The sequence below is a fragment of the Aegilops tauschii genome, chromosome 2 (genome assembly GCF_002575655.3).
Source record: "Aegilops tauschii subsp. strangulata cultivar AL8/78 chromosome 2, Aet v6.0, whole genome shotgun sequence".
Taxonomy (NCBI): domain Eukaryota; kingdom Viridiplantae; phylum Streptophyta; class Magnoliopsida; order Poales; family Poaceae; genus Aegilops; species Aegilops tauschii.
The window spans coordinates 551,873,257-551,890,100 of record NC_053036.3 but is presented as its reverse complement, the minus strand read 5'-3'; the positions used below and the strand labels follow the sequence as shown (position 1 = coordinate 551,890,100).

Here is a 16,844-nt window from a genome sequence, read left to right as displayed (position 1 = left end):
CCTCACTGTGTAGGCAATCCGCACTGGCGAATTCCTAACTCCTCAGTCAGAACAAATTCCTCAGCGACCAGAAGAACTTCGTCTCTGTCACTGAAGAAATTGACTGAACTGTATGAGATTTCCAATGGCTTCACTCGAAGGGATTGGTAGGTGTAGGATTTTGAGTTGAGCATCACATGGAAAATTTTCCTTAGTATTTCCTCGACCCCCTTTAACAGTACGATGTTTCCTATGACTCAAGAAAGAGAAAATGAAACTACGAAAACAAAAGTCTTCACGCTTCATGTTCCTCGAATGAATACCAAGTCTTCAAGGTCACACCAATTTCTTTACTTTCAAAGTCTTCAGAAAGTCTTCAGAAATCCAAAGTCTTCAATCAAAGACATTCATTTTTAGGGGTCGACTTTCTCTGTAAATATCAAACTCCTCATAGACTTATAGACCTGTGTACACTCATAAACACATTAGTCCCTTAACCTATAAGTCTTCAATACACCAAAATCACTAAGGGGCACTAGATGCACTTACAATGGGATTCTCAAAAGAGCTTGTCAATATCTTCATCTTCTTCGGTGCTGAAGAATTTGATGAAGCAAATGCTTTCCTCTTCTTTACTGCTGCTCGCTCCGCAGCTTTGGTTTTCTTCGCTTCTGATGCAGAAGGAAGAACTGGACTTGGTGTTGGTGCAGGAGGAGCAGAGGAAATTGGTTCAGTTACCTCAGGCACAACTGTTTCAGTTTGCCTGGTTGGTTCAGTTTCTTCAAGCTCAGCGGTTGATGCCTCAGCTGGCCTGGCTTGTTCCTCAGGCGCAACACTAGTGGTTGCCCTGATAATTTCATCAGCGGTTGGAATAGATGCATCAACCCTGGTACTCTCATTTTCATCAGCAGCCTGATCTTCATCAGCGGTGCTGGCATGTTCTTCAGTGGGTTGAGTAGATGCTTCACCCTGAGGAATTTCAATGTGCGTTGGAGCAGCATTTAAAGAAAATCCTTTCGCCAATTTGACAAATCTGACTTTGGCTCCTAGCCAGTCTGCACGGTAGGTGTCAAATTCATCACTGAGGTTTTTGATCTCAGTCTGAGCAGCAATGAGTTCATCAGTGGTCATTTTCACAATGTTCTTTTTCAGAAGTCGCTCCTTCTTGTATTCAGCTTTCTTCAACTGTCTGGCCTTCTCAAACTTCCATTTTTTTCGCCTATGAAGGCGGTCAGCATGTGACTTTGGCCAGGAGTCAGCTTGAAGTCTGGCATAGGAGTGTTGGGATCCTTGTGCCAGAGATCAATGAAATCGAGGATCAACTTTGGATCCAAAAGCAGAGGCACATTTGTGCCTTTGGCTCTAGCGGCCCGGTGCTGCCTGTCTCTGATGAGTTCAGCGAGTTCCTCATCATTAGCTTCGTCTTCACTAGACGGTACTTGGAAGGCAACTTGCTTCTTGTGAGGACTTGGTCTAGTGCCTCGTCCAACAGTAGCCTTGGTCTTCAGCAGAGTGGGCCTGTTGAGGAATTCGGAGGAGCTGAAGAACTTGCGGAGGCTCCTGAGGCAATTGAGATGCCAGTTGTCCTTTGGCACGAGGCGAGATGCACGGGTGCTGAGGACTTCGGAGGAGGAGCTGAGGACTTTGGAGGAGCAGGAGCAGCTTGAGGAATTTGCCGTGAGGGCTTTGCAGAGCTGGGCCATGAGGGCATTTCTGAGGTGCTTGGCCGTGAGGGCATTGAAGCAGAAGCACTGGGCTTGTGTGCGGGCTTCTTGGGCATAGCCTTCTTAGGCTTGCTAGTAGAGGCCTCAGCAGTGGCAGCAGCAGAATCTTCATTGAATTTCTTCACTACCTCTTTTGCCATTTTGGCCAGTTTAGCTTGAGCTTGGCCCATTCCTTGGGGAAATCCTCACCTCTTCTGATGCTAGAGGGATCAGCTTCTTGGCCTGGTGCCAATGGAGGTCTTGGGCATGGAGGGTGTACAACGAATTTCTTCATGTACCTGGGAGTGACATAGCGATATTCCCTCCATTCTCTGGCCCATCTCCTCTCTATCCTCTGAATGCGTATTTTGCGCTCATTCTTTGTCTCATGAGGAGGAGTGCAGTACCCTGCATAGATGTCTTCAGGTATCTCAAAAGCATTGTTGACTTCCAATTTCTTCCCTCCCTTCTGAGGTTTCTTGCCGTCAGCCATTTTCTTCAGCTGAGGATTTTGAACGATTGAGTTCTCTCACGAGGTATGTAACTTTTCTTCGAGGAATGCTGCAAATGAGTTAAGTTGATGAGAACCTAGTGATTCAGCAGCGGACATGTGTACCTGTGAACAGAGTATAGGTGCTAAGAATTTGGAGAGGTCATATGCGTTCTCAGAAGTTTTTGCAAAAAGAACAAGTTTGAGGAATTTGACCAGATGTGTCTTGAGGAATTTCACTAAGCGTTCTTTGACTTAGGTTCCAGAGTTGTATAGATTGGAAATCCACACAATTGAGGAATCTTGAAGAAAAATGTTGCTTAGGGAAACAGATCAAGAATAGATGTGTGTGTGAGGTATGTTACTTGCCCGAGATTCGATTGTCGGTATCCACATACCTAGTTCAATCTCATTACCGACAAGTCTCTTTACTCATTCCGTAATACATCATCCTGTAACTAACTCATTAGTCACTTTGCTTGCAAGGCTTCTTATGATGTGCATTACCGAGAGGGCCCGGAGATACCTCTCCGATACTCGGAGTGACGAATCCTAATCTCTATCTATGCCAACCCAACAAACACCTTAGGAGATACCTGTAGAGCATCTTTATAATCATAATCCTCGAAGGCGCGGCGCTGGCGTGCCATCTGATTGCGGACGTAATCCTCCCTCGCCCATTTGAGGGCGGTCTCGTCGGCGGCGGCCATGGCGTCGTGCTCCTTCTTCATGGGGAGCAACCCCAGCTCGGTCTTCGGCCTGACGAGGCAGGAAGAGGAAGGAGAGGGGCGGTCGCCCTCGTTGATGACGAGGGTGCCGCCGCCGGTGCGGCGCCTGAGCGACATCTCCTGTGGCTCCGGCTTGACGGGGCGGAGCGCCGACGAGCGTGAGGAAAGGGAGCCAAAGCCCGACGACGAGGAGGTCGCCGTCTCCATTCGCTGCGGCGTCCAGGAGCTACCACGACGGCGAGAGAAGGAGGGGGCGCCGGGTACTCGAAGCGCGGCGTGTTGCCGGCCTAGATGTGCTCGAGGACGGCTTCGAGGGTGCGGCCGGGGACGCCCCACCATTGGCGCCGCCCCTCGGAGTTGAGGCGGCCGCGGGGCTCGACGTCGTTCATGGAGGCGAGCTGGTCGGCGTGGCGGCGGTCGAAGTACGCCGTTCGTGGAGGCGAGCTGGTCGGCGTGGCGGCGGTCGAAGTACGCCGTCCACATCGTGTGGCTGTCGGGGCGCGTACCTCGACTCGTTCTGCGCTTGCTCCGGCAGCGACGACCGGATGCGTGCTATCTCGACGCGTCGATCAGCACCGGTGGGCGCCCGAGGCACCAGAACGCCGCCGGCGCTCCGCCTCCACGAGCCCGGCACCCGCATGTCCGGTGGCGCGGGTAGTCGGCCTCGTAGAGGAGGCGCGCCTCGTCCTCGTGCAGATGGCGGCGGCCGAAACCGTTGGCCGCCGCACCGTTGCCTGGGAAGCGCTCGACCATTGCCGTCAACAGGGGAGAGAGGGGGAGAGAAGGGCGTCAGTGGCGAGGGGCGTCGGCGACGAGAGAGGGAGAGAGGGGCGTCGGTGGCGAGGGAGTGTGCGTTCACCGCCGAGGGAGGGCGACTTTTATAGCCGCGGATGGGCGGCGAGAGGGCTGCCGCCGTGTGTACGCGTGGCGGGAGCGGGTGGGACGCGCATCGCTGCGCCTTCACTACGTCGGCCGTGAGGCATCAATGGAAAGCTGATCGGCGCGGTAGCCTTCACATTGATTCCCGCGGGAACCGAGGCAATGAGGACGACGAAGGCAGCGAGTCGCTGACTCGGCGGGCCCACTTCTTTTCGCGCCAAAAAACGTTTCCCCCGGCGCCCTCGAGCGCGCCGGGGTCGGCCTGGGTCCGCCGGCGCCAAATTCAGCCCTAGCCAGCGAAAAGTGGGCTTCTGGGGCGCGACTGAGCCGATTTTTTGTCGCTGGCGATAAAAAAAGGGCCTTAGGGGGGGCTTGTTGGGGGCGCGGCCGGAGATGCTCTAAGTGACTTTATGTATGCGTGCTAGAATGCGAGTGTGCACACGCATCCTGAATTACTCCGTCAAAAACCCTTTTATATTATGGAACGGAGGAAGTATAAAAAAAAGCAGGAATAAATCTTGGTTTAACCCACTAGCTAGCGCGGGTGGGTAGTAGCGCGAGTTCCAGGTTCCGGTGCATAAATTTATTTATTTATTTATTTATTTCTTCCTCACCCACTGACAAATGGGACCGTATGTGCAAACAGGGTACTAGATTGTCACGTATTAAGTTTAAATGTCTAGCTTAAACAAAATACGAAGTCATACAATGAGCCAGTGCCGTATAATCACCATAATAAGTATATAGCAATGGTATTGACCGTATTCTTCGAAGATGATATCTCCAAAAAATATTTTGAGTTTCGTAGGCTTTTTTTCTCTTCACTCGGACCGGGGGATTAAAGTAGACCATTCACTGACGCATTTTACTCTTTTTATTCCACCACGAACGATTTTATCGTACCAGTGCGCTCCGTGAAAACCGGAGCCACTCCGCGCACTGTGCACCTGCGCAGCAGTCCATTCACCGCGTCCCGTGAGAAAAGGGGCCCGACTCCCGAGCCTCCCATTGATCGCTCCCTCCCTCCCTAGAACCCCAAAAGCCTAGCCCCGTACTACTAGCATCTTCCTCCCAGAAGCAAAAGATTTCTGCCTGCGCAGCATTAACCACGCTCCCTCCCCCTCTCACGTCCCGTCGAGCGCGTCGACCACTCCCGTCCCGCTTTTCTCCGCACGGCGCAGCCGCTCGCAGCAGCCTTTGACCCGGCGCGACTCCTCCACCCCCCCTTCCTTCCGCTTCCTCCTCGTCAATGCCGCCTGCTGCTCGCTCCGGCCGTCGCGCGTGAGAGGGCGGCCGGGGGTAGCTAGTGCGACAGCTCCGGTCTCGTCTCCGGCGGCATGGGGGAGACGGATTTGGGCGACGTGGTGCTCTCCTGGTCCGTCCGGGACATCACCGACGACGGCCTCTACAGGGCCAAGGTACGTGCGTCCAGTCGTCGGCGGCGCTGCTACTTCCAGTCTCTGCGGTTGCCAGCTTCAGGCATTTCGTTTTCGAATCTGTCCCAGGTGTATGCGCGCTAGGTTTCCGGCCGTGCTTTAATCTGGTGATTGATTAGTCGCTTCTGGTGCACTGTTTGTTCCCTGCTCGTTAATGTGTATCCGAAGTTGGTCATTCTGATGCAAGTGTCAGGGAAGTGCAGCCGGCATGCTTGGACAGTCTCTCATCACGTAATCCTGCACACTTGGTGACACACACATGGTAGTATTTCAGGAAAATGCATGCCGCGCGTTGCTTGTTGGTGCCATGTGTGCCAAGTCCGAACTGAGAGAGAGGGCCGGACATTATACTCCAACAATCAATGCCATGCATGATTTCTAAATCACCGGGGGAGGTGTCCACTGCTGTTCGAAATGATGTACTGTACTGATTTGCTATGCCCATGATGCAGGCTCGACCTCATGTTGTATACGTTGGTGACACTTTTTCTATGACAGATTATGTCTTTGGTTGATTAGCGTAACCTCCTAGGCAGTTGTGCTCCTAGGTGATCCGGGCAGCTTATGCCCTGTATTTAACTATCCTTTAACTATTTATCCTTGCTTGATCTTGCTGCAGATGAAATTGACCACATTTCTGTGCTCAAGCAATTCTGCTAGCATTAGTTTTTTCTAGAACTTGCCATAATTAGTTGAATGCCATTCCTGTGCTCAAGCAATTATTAAAGAATCTTTCGCTACCTATAGTCATATTTTCGTTTATACCCTTTTTGTGCAGGTTGAGACTATTCCCTACAAATTCAAGTCACTTGATCACTATCTCCAATCGTACCGTGTTCCTCTGATCGAAGAAACCAGGGCATATCTGTGCTCACGCCTTGAACTCATCAATGAAGCGTCCTCGTCGAAGATACTTTCCTTGCAGGTAGCAGGAAAACCAGGATTATACTTCATGGATGTGGACTTTGGGGACAATGATGCTGGTTTTTCTACTGAGGCATATACGGCAAAGAATGGTGATATATTCATTTTGTCTAGCCTGAAACCTGAAGCTGTGGAGGACTTCAACCGATACGGTGTCACATATTGCTTGGCAATGGTTACTGAGGTTTCTTTGGATGATGAATACCAGAAGGGTTTCAGAGTTAAAGTCGCAAAGGATATTGGTTTGGAAGAAAAAGACTTAAGTAAATTCAGACATGCAATATTTATCAGTAATATCACGACAAGCATACGGATATGGAAAGCACTTTCCTTTGACACACACATGAATGACAATTTCATAGTAATCAAGTCGTTGTTAGCTCCAACAAATTTGGTAATATAACCTGGATAGTTGTGTTTTAGTTTTACTTGCTTTTTTCTTGGCCACTATGAATTGGTCTCTAACTTTTTGAGCTCCTCTCTGTTGGGTCTTCTGCAGGGTGATGATGTATGTGGTATCTGCGTTGAACAGGATGGGTGCTGTTTGCCTAATTTGACAGAGCAATTACTTTCGATTAACCTTAATCAATCACAAGTGGATGCTATTGAATCTGTGATCTCAGCTGCACGATGTAGGCATATGAACCTCTTGAAGCTTATATGGGGTCCACCAGGTACTGGAAAGACCAAGACTGTTAGTGCTTTACTATGGGCTTTGGCGTGTATGAAATGCAGAACTCTTACTTGTGCCCCCACTAATGTTGCTATCGTTGGAGTTTGCACTCGTTTCCTTCAAAACTTGAAGGATTTCAACCAGCACATTGACGAAAACAGTCTACCCTTGTCTCTTGGAGATGTTGTGCTGTTTGGGAACAAGCAGAGAATGGACATCACTGAGGATCTTCAGGAAGTTTTCTTGGATTTTCGTGTGGACGAACTTCTTGAGTGCTTTTCATTGTTGTCTGGATGGAGGTACAGAATAGCTTCAATGGTATCCTTTTTTGATGACTGTGTGTCACGTTACGATATGCTTCTTGAGGATGAAGAAAAGAGTGATCCTGCGAGCTTTCTGGACTTCATAAAGAAGCAGTTTGATGTGACAGCAGCAGCTCTGAAAAGATGCATCGTGAAGTTGTGGGTTCACCTTCCTGGAAAGTGCTTTTCTCGCAATGGTGCCATAACTATATCTACTTTGCTTAATATGCTGGGAAAATTTGGCACCCTTCTGTGCGACGTAGACTTGACCGACGAGGGCTTGAAAAGGGTCCTTCATTGTTTGTCAACTGAAAACTCTGTTTGTGCACAGCCTATATCTTTTATTGAGAAAGAACTGGATGGAGCAAGGTGTACATGCCTTAAATTGCTTAAAGATCTACAACACTCTCTTAATTTACCCACTGGAGTAGACAAAAACTGGCTCCAGAGCTACTGCATACGTAATGCTACACTTCTGTTCTGTACTACTTCTAGCTCTTATCTGCTGCATTACATGGAGATTGCACCCCTGGACGTCTTAATTGTTGACGAGGCAGCTCAGGTGCGGGAGTGTGAGTTGGTGATCCCACTACGTTTGCATCGGTTGAAGCATGTTGTTTTGGTAGGAGATGACTGTCAGCTGAGTGCAATAGTTAAAAGTCAAGTAAGTTTCGTCTTACCCTCTTTATACTGTATATATGGTGTCATAATTTCATTCCATAGTATCAGTGCAGTTGTCTACAACATCAACTTCTGATACTAAAATGCCACAACACCTTTTTAGCTATTGGTGCATCTGTCCACAACACTAGTAATCACGCGCGTGAATGCACGTCTTGTCTAACATAAATTAATAAAAAAACAATTTTACCGTACAATGTTCGTTTTAACATTGGAAAGTCAATGAAGATTTAAACCATAAAAGTTGCAAACATCAAAATTAACCAAACATGGAAATGTCTGCATCGGATAATTTTAATATTTCTCTTCAAGTTGGATGGATAACACAATCAATACACCAGTTCAAATGGCTCAAAAACTAGCTGGATTTGTTACAAGTATTTTTTGGAATATTTTGGTATAGGTCTTTTTGGGAGATTGGTTCATGATAATCTTAGTTCTTACCTTTCATTTGGAAACAAGCTGGATATGTTCATGATAATTGTTGTTCTTACCTTTCATTGTTTCTCTTTAGGTATGCAGAGAAGCTGGCTTCGCTACAAGTCTTTTTGTGAGATTGGTTACTCTGAAATTCGATAAACATTTGCTGAATATACAGTATCGTATGAATCCTTGTGTTAGCCAGTTTCCAAATGCTCAGTTTTATGAGAGGAAGATTTTAGATGGTTCAAATGTCTTGTCTCCTAGCTATAACAAGGATTATGCATGCCTCCCTTTCGGCAGCTACACTTTTATAAATGTCACGGATGGAAGGGAAGACAAAGAAAGCACCGGAAACAGTCGAAGAAACATGGTTGAAGTTGCTGTTGTTCTGCACCTGATCCAAACCATCTTTAAATGTATGTCTAAGCTGAAACCTATCTTTTCTCGCAACCTTAATATCCTGCCTCGATCTCTTTGGTAGTTATTAATTTGTTTCTATATGAAGCTACTCGGCTGATATAAGATGCAACTTTAGAAGCTTATATGCTCTTCCTTTCTTGTATTACATGTTGTGTTTTTTTTTAGAAAAGGAGGATCACCCCCGGCCTCTTGTATTACATGTTGTGTAACCTTCATTGATATAAAGGTGATCACTGCAATAATTTATGTTCAACAATCCAGTTTGTTACTTGTGTATCTTGTGATGTGTTAACTATCTGGGTTTATGAAAATTAAATTCTCTATGTTTTACCAGTTTAATAGGTAATGCTACATGTTTTACTTAGACAACTGAGAACATTAAGTAGATGACTTGAAAGATGAAACATCATGCTCTATTAGAGTTGTTGTCTGCTACATTTACCCACTTTTAGGTATTTGTTTCTATCTTCAGAGTGAAAAAGTAATGCATAGTCAACTTCAATTTGCTAAAGAAAATTATCTAACTAACCTTGTGCGAAATCAACCCTGAAAGATCAGTAAATTTACCAGCTTAGTATTTTCTCCAGGTTGGAAAATTACAGGCAAAGGGCTCAGCATTGGTGTGGTCTCTCCATATAGTTCTCAAGTTGATGCAATTAAAGGCAGACTTGGCAAAAAATACGACACATGTGATGGCTTTCATGTGCGGGTCAAGTCCATTGATGGTTTCCAAGGAGAAGAGGATGATATTATAATACTATCAACGGTTAGATCCAACGGGAACGGAGTTGTTGGATTTCTTGCTGATAACGGAAGAACAAACGTTGCTCTTACCAGAGCAAAGTGTGCATTTTTTCGGGCCTTTGTTTTGTTACTGTTTAAAGTATGTCATGTTGATAATATAATTCATCCAATGATGCTTTATTTGATGCAGGCACTGTCTTTGGATTGTTGGGAATGCTCATACACTGTATAAAAGTGGAACTGTCTGGACAGACCTTGTTGCTGATGCTCAAAGACGTAAATGTGTTTTCAATGCCACTAATGATGCGGCCATATGTAAGTTGGTTTTGCAAGTAAAGCAAGAGCTTGATGAACTTGATGATCTTCTTAATGCTGATTCGGCGGTTTTCAACAATGCCAAATGGAAGGTAAGTAACATAGTTTAGTCAGTTACTTTGACCATACTTTCATGTGCTGACTATTCTTTCATGTGCTCCCTCTATGTGCGTTTATTTTCCTCCTTTATCTTTTTGCTAGTTAGTTTGCTTGGCTTCATCTTGTGTGGCTGTGCCATTTTGCGCTATTTTTTTATCACGTTTGGGCGCATGTTCAAGAACAAAATTAAGTAGGTTCTGTGATGTGCATTTAGTTTACTGGAATGCAAACCACATGTACACAGGTGTCTGATGAGACTCTTTCTAGTTGTCTGGGAGTACTGGGTTTATTAAATTTACAATTCCTTTTTAGCATTTGACTTTTTGTGTGGTCATGAAGTGTGGCTTTAATTCTTGGGATCATCTATGTGGTCCACCTGTCTCTGTTATGCAGGTTGTAATTGGGGAGGTTTGTCATTAAGATTTACAGGGACATGTGCTACTTTGCATCATGCTATGTAAATATATGGTTCTTTCTACGTATTAAAGGCCATGTGTGAATCTCTTAACTTCTTCTTTGAAGAATATATCTGTTCTTAGTTTCTTGAATTCATTCTCTCAGGCTCTAATTTGTTTATTGGTAAATTCAACAGGTCATTATTAGCGACGAGTTTAGAAAGTCTTTCACCAAAATGAAGTTGTCACAGCTCAGGAGGGAAGTACTCCAAAAGCTTATCAAACTTGGCAGTGGTTGGAGGACAACAGTTAGAAACTTAGATATACCTGGTGTTTCCAATCATGCAAAAGTATACAAGATCAGGGACCTTTATCTTATTTGGAACATTGACATGGAGAAAAGGGAAAGAAAGTATATCCAGATAATAAAAATTTGGGACCTACTCTCACAACAACATGTTGCAAGAACAGTTCAACGTCTCGAGGTTGTTTTTTCCATGTACACAGATGATTACCTGGATCATTGCAGAAGAGTGCAGACACTTGGGTATGTGTTGTTCATTGTTAGTGGGCTATTCTCTGGTTCCTCGTGTTCTTTTACCTTTTATGCTTGAAATGAACTGTTTGTAAATACTCATGCTTACAAATGAGTTGCTTGTAGACATTCTTCTTATTTTCTGCCTCATTTTTTGGGTGGTAACAGGAAACTGGAGGTTCCTATGGTTTGGAATGTTGAGCATGATATTATTCGCTTTAAGAAGGATTGCAGAACTGATGCTCAGGAAGAGCGTGATGTCGTGGATGCATCACATGCCATGGAAAATTCAAAAGTTAGCGAAAGCTTCTTGCTTATGAAATTCTACTCGTTATCCACTGGAGTGGCAAAACATTTGCTGACAGCTTCTGATGGTTCGGAAATCGATATCCCCTTTGAACTGACTGATGAAGAAAAGATTATAATCCAATTCCCGCTCACTAGTTTTATACTTGGGAGGTCAGGCACTGGAAAAACCATTGTATTGACAATGAAACTGTATCGAAGAGAGCAACAGTCATTGATTGCCTCCCAGGGTCTAAATTTGGATGGTGATGATTTATATGGGATGGATGACAAAAATATTATGGCACTGAACGACATAGGAGAAAGTTTTGTGAAACAAGTGTTTATAACTGTAAGCCCAAAGCTGTGTTCAGCCATAAATAATCACATTTCTGGACTTAAAAGGTAAGTCTGCCGAACTAGTGACCTATTTAGAAGTTTACACGTGTTTAGTATTTTCAAGCATGTTTGTAGATACATTTAAAGTGGGCAGAAATATGTGCACAAGTTGGTTCAAGATAATTTTTCGCTGTACTCCATTCCACTGTATTTATGACAATTTATTTTTATTTGCATGGGTACTGTATTTATAACTTCAAACTCTTTACATTCTTTGTGATCACCTTACCGAAAAAGGCTTTCGCCCCGCTTTATATATAAAGCAATGATCATCCCAATTCGATACAAACGCACGCCACCAGAACACACGCACACACCCAAGGCAGGATACATAGGCGCTGAGTGCAGCAACACCACCCCTAGCACTACAAGAGCAACCGGGGGACCTCAACCGTGAACACGCCACCGCAATGAGATGAAGCTACATACGACGAACTGTGGGCTCCAAGGCGGCGCGCCTTCAAGAAGATTACAACACTAAAGCATCGCCACCGCCCGATCCGAGGATCAGAGTTTCCCCTAGAGCAACACGCGGGCAATGAGAGCCACGACGACGCCTTCAAGAAGGGAACGAGCTTCGCCGCCGCCGGTCCGTCCGAAGATAGATCAGGTTTTCACCCCGGCCAATACTCACCGCCACCGAACGCCACACCCCGGCGACCACGCCGCCCACACGGCCATGGCCACCGGGCAGCACCGTGCCACGGGCTCTGCCCATGAGCACCTTGGTACCACCACCAGGGCCGCCGCCCCGGCATCCAAGACCTTGACACCACCTCACCCGAGACAAGCCGCTACCCCAACCAAAGAGACGAGCGAAAGGATCCGCCTTTCTCACACCTAGGCGGCCCCAGCGCCGAGACCCAATAGGCCGGCCAAAAACTGGCCTCCATCAATCGGTCCTGCTGCTGGGCGCGAGACGAGCTTGGTCCTACTGCCGGGCGCGAGACAAGCTCGGTCTTGCTGCCGGGTGCGAGACGAGCGATGGACCACAGCTGGGGGAGGGCCAACCCTTTGACGAAAGTAGCGCCCGATGACGAGGAGAGAGGTCGAAGGCCGTCACAAGCCGCCTACGGACGAGCCGATGCCGGAACAAGCCAGCCGCCGCCGCAGCCGACCTGCTAAGCTGTCGTGGAGCCACCCACGACCGGAGCAGCAGTCACACCGGGCCACTGCCCAACCTGCGTCGTCCAGCGAGCTCCAAGCATCGGAGCCGCCGGGCACTCACCCGCGCCACCAGCCACCATGGCCGCCGACTGCACTAGATCTGCGACATAGGCCCGCGCAGCCGACGCGTCACCATCGGCCATCCCCGCCGCCGAGCCACCACCACATCGCCCGCGAGCACCATCCGGACCGCACCAACCTCACCTACCCGGAGCAGCACAAGCTCCGATCTGCCTTGGGCCCAGATCCGGTCCGCCCGAGCACAAACCCTAGGTCGTAGCCACCTTGACGAGCGTTCGCTGCTCGCCGCCGACCCGTACCCAGGAGAAGGGAGATCGCAACCGCCACCCGCACCCCGTCGTCCAGCAGCAAACGCCGTGCCGCGCCCCTGCCGACGACCCGTGCAACCCCCACAAGCTACCACCACCGTCCCAAAGCACGGGAGGACCCAGCCAGAGCCAGCACCAGCCACCGGAGCGACGCCCCAGCCAGGGACCGCCACCATCGCCAGTGCGAAGCCCAGCACCACCCGAGGTGCCGGTGGCCAGATCTGGCCGCACCAGATCGAGCCACGACGGTCAACACGGGCGCGCAGCGAGCGGCTCCCCACGCCGCCACCAGGAGTCGCCGCGGGAGCGCGGCACGCGCGTGACCCCGCCGTCGACGCCCATGGCCGCGCCGCCACGCCCTGCCGCCAGCGTGCCGCCATTGGCTGGAGTTGCCCGCCCGCGACGAGCCCGCCAGCCGTGGGGAGAGAGGCTCCCGCCGCCGCCGACGCCGACCGGGCTTTGCCCGGCGGCGCGCCCCGGTGGCGGTGAGGAGAAGGGATGGAGAGGAGGGGGCCCTCTGCCGGCGGCTAGGGTTGGCCCGTCCGCGGGAGCGGGAGCGGGTGGGATACGCTGTTCGGTCTGCTCGTCTTGCTGTTGTCATCACCTTTTGAAGTGTTAGGGGTTCAATACATCTGAAGTACATTTTTTTCTCTGATATACTTTAATAATTTTAAAGAACACTATACCTATGGGGACTAGCCCTTATGGGTGGGCTCGGCTTGCCCACACGAAGAGCCAACCAATAAACGCTCCGTTTTTTGGGGGTTGAAATTTGCATTTTCCGAATGATATTCACTATTAGTATTTTGTGAGTTATATGAATCATGTTCCTCATATTAGTTCTAAGTTATTTCAATCTTTTATAGGTTTGTTTGTGGTGATGTCTCTAATCAGACTAGCATTCTTCATATGCACGACATCTTTGATGACCAGGAAGAGTTCACAGAAATACCTGAGAGTTTTAGCAATCTACCTCATGAGCACTATCCTCTTATTATAACATATCGAAAGTTCTTGATGATGCTTGATGGAACATGCCAGACGTCATTTTTTGATGTGTTCTATGGCGAACTGAAGTCTAGTGTTGATAGAGGGCATTCAAAATCTCATGCGCTGGAAACGTCTATTGAATTGAAGGAAGTTACCTATGAGAAATTTGCTGCTTCGTATTGGCCTCGTTTTAATGCAGACCTGACCAAGAACCTTGATGCATCCACTGTCTTCACTGAAATAATTTCTCATATAAAGGGTAGATATCAAGCAAGCATGCCTTACACCGGCAATCTTGGAAGACAAGATTATGTGATGCTCTCAGATAAAAGATTTTCATCTCTGAACAGCGAGAAGAGAGATAGGATTTACAATATTTATGTTGATTATGAGAGTATGAAATCCACTGACAGAGAGTTTGATTTGTCAGATTTCGTCAATCGTCTTCACATCAATCTTGTATCCGAGGGCTACAAAGGAGATCTGGTGGATTTTGTTTACATAGATGAGGTGCAGGATCTAACCATGACACAGATAGCACTTCTTAAGTATGTCTGCTGGAACTTCAAGGAAGGCTTTCTTTTTGCTGGTGACACGGCCCAGACTATAGCAAGGGGTATCGATTTCAGGTTTGAAGATATCCGTTCACTTTTTTATACTGCATTTCTCTCAGAAACTGAAACGTTTAATCAAGGACTTCGACATGGAAAACAAGTCCAACTCTCTGACATGTTCCAACTGTCTCAGAATTTCCGCACGCATTGTGGCATCCTTCACATGGCACAAAGTATCATGAGCCTTCTGTACTTCTTTTTCCCGTCAAGTGTTGACAAGCTTAATCCAGAGACTGGACTTGTATATGGAGAAGCTCCCGTGCTGCTGGAATCTGGTAATGATGAAAATGCAATTATGACTATATTTGGAGAAACCAAAAGTAAGCATGGTAACATGCATGGGTTTGGTGCTGAGCAAGTCATATTAGTTCGTGATGATGCTACCAAAAAACAAATTGTTGATCTTGTTGGTAAACAGGCTCTTGTTTTGACTATTGTTGAATGTAAGGGCCTTGAGTTCCAGGTATGAGCATCTAATTTCACTAAATTTGTGTCCATTTTGCCAAAAAAAAAGGTTAAATGTCATGTTTAAGATTTTGATTATTCTTACTTTGAATACATTGTGTAGGATGTGCTGTTGTACAACTTTTTTGGCTCGTCGCCCTTAAGAAACAAATGGAGAGTTCTGTACGGCTACATGAAAGATAAAGATATTATAGCACAATCTGAGGAGATCTCTCATCCGGGTTTCGACAGAAGCAAGCATCATCTTCTATGCTCAGAGCTGAAGCAACTCTATGTTGCAATCACACGCACGAGGCAAAGACTCTGGATATGTGAGAATACAGATGATTACTGTCGACCGATGTTTGACTATTGGAAGAAGTTGTGTCTTGTAGAGGCTAGATTACTTGATCCTTCCCTCATTCAAGCAATGCAGACAGGAAGCAGTACGGATGATTGGAGGCTACGGGGAATCAAGGTTAGTGATCTTACTTGTTTGTTGTGGAAAGCCAGTTTACCTTGCTATGCATTATGTATTCGGACCTTTTTATTTTCATGGAATTCATGGGACTTTTATGTCTGACAATTGGTCTATGCACAGAATTCTTTTAGAGGCGTAACTGTGCATATCTACTTACTATTTTACTGCAATTCTCTTTCGAGGTTGTTATTCCATCTCAGAAGTGCTCTTTTTTCTTGTAGTTATTCAACGAGAGGCAATTTGAAATGGCTACAATGTGTTTTGAAAAAGCTGGTGATGCATACAAAGAGAAGTGGGCAAGAGCTGCCAGACTTGTAGCAATTGCTGAATGTGCCACATCCTCAAAATTGGAGAATGGCAAGGCTCCAATGCTAACAGCATCAGAGATTTATGAGTCCATAGGCATGCATGAGAAAGCTGCTATGTGCTATATGAAATTAGGTGGCCACAAAAGAGCATCAGAGATTTATGAGTCCATAGGCATGCATGAGAAAGCTGCTACGTGCTATATCAAATTAGGTGACTACAAGAAAGCAGGTCTGCTGACTCTCCATCATTTTCAAGCTGTATTCATACTTCTGAGATTTATCATTCCATAACGTATTTTAAATAAGTTGTTCCTAAAGACTTACCATATTACTGTAGTAAATACCTTCAATTTTGTAAACATTCATGCAGGTTTTTAGCTTTCACATGGACAGTCTTTAGACTCTTTACATCACACTCCACGCTGCTATATCTGACCAAACATTATTTTCCTTGCATTTCCCTAGGTATGGTCTACATGCAAAAATGTGGTGCTTCCTGGCTTGAGGATGCTGGTATCTGTTTTGCTAGGGCTGAATGCTGGTCGGAGGCAGCTGAAGTGTTCTTCAAAGCTAAATGTTACCCTGAGTGTTTCTCAATGTGCTCGAAAGGAAAACTATTCAATCTTGGCTTGCAGTTCCTGCAACAGTTGGAGGAGGAACATTTGCTTCAGAATTCAAAATCCTTAGAGGTTTCTGCTATTAGAAAGACGTATCTTGAAAATTGTGCTCAGCATTATTCTGAGTGTGGTGACAAAAGCGTATGATGCCTTTTGTTAAGGCTTTCAGTTCTATGGATCATGTACGGGCATTCTTGAAGTCTAAGAATCTTCTTGAAGAACTGTTTAGCCTAGAGGTGGATATGGGTAATTTCCTTGAAGCTTCAGGAATAGCAAAGCATAAAGGAGACGTCTTGCGGGAGGCAGACATGCTTGAGAAGGCAGATTTGTTTGAGGATGCAACACGGCTTCTCCTCCTCCATATCATTGTAGATTCTTTTTGGTCTTCAAATAGCAGAGGGTGGCCTCCCAAAAGATATCCAGAGAAGGAGCAAATGCTTGCAAAAACCAAAGAGATGGCAAAAAAGGTCTCTGAGTGCTTCTA

General features: G+C 46.7%; 2 protein-coding genes across 2 annotated transcripts; both read left to right on the top strand.

Moving 5' to 3' along the window:
* The first annotated feature begins 6,520 nt into the window (after nucleotides 1–6,520).
* On the top strand, nucleotides 6,521–8,700 carry LOC109785385 (uncharacterized ATP-dependent helicase C29A10.10c-like). The gene is made up of 2 exons (XM_040399698.3): nucleotides 6,521–7,778; nucleotides 8,310–8,700. Exons 1-2 carry the CDS (start codon nucleotides 6,780–6,782, stop codon nucleotides 8,697–8,699), a joined length of 1,389 nt encoding a protein of 462 aa, XP_040255632.2. The 5' UTR covers nucleotides 6,521–6,779; the 3' UTR covers nucleotide 8,700.
* Nucleotides 8,701–8,781: 81 nt separating this feature from the next.
* Nucleotides 8,782–16,638, top strand: LOC120973705 (uncharacterized). The gene is made up of 7 exons (XM_040399697.3): nucleotides 8,782–9,789; nucleotides 10,389–10,738; nucleotides 10,895–11,416; nucleotides 13,773–14,973; nucleotides 15,079–15,432; nucleotides 15,657–15,972; nucleotides 16,209–16,638. The coding sequence occupies exons 2-7, from the start codon at nucleotides 10,428–10,430 to the stop codon at nucleotides 16,505–16,507; spliced, it is 3,003 nt and encodes a 1,000-aa protein (XP_040255631.1). The 5' UTR covers nucleotides 8,782–9,789; nucleotides 10,389–10,427; the 3' UTR covers nucleotides 16,508–16,638.
* The last annotated feature ends 206 nt before the right edge of the window (nucleotides 16,639–16,844 follow it).

Bases quoted from the DNA above. Each gene is read 5' to 3' on its own strand.
- LOC109785385 (XM_040399698.3), top strand. From the start codon at position 6,780: ATGAACCTCTTGAAGCTTATATGGGGTCCACCAGGTACTGGAAAGACC. The intron at 7,779-8,309 runs GTAAGTTTCGTC...GTTTCTCTTTAG, and splicing joins GTGCAATAGTTAAAAGTCAA to GTATGCAGAGAAGCTGGCTT.
- LOC120973705 (XM_040399697.3), top strand. From the start codon at position 10,428: ATGAAGTTGTCACAGCTCAGGAGGGAAGTACTCCAAAAGCTTATCAAA. The intron at 10,739-10,894 runs GTATGTGTTGTT...GGGTGGTAACAG, and splicing joins AGAAGAGTGCAGACACTTGG to GAAACTGGAGGTTCCTATGG. The intron at 15,433-15,656 runs GTTAGTGATCTT...TTTTTCTTGTAG, and splicing joins GGAGGCTACGGGGAATCAAG to TTATTCAACGAGAGGCAATT.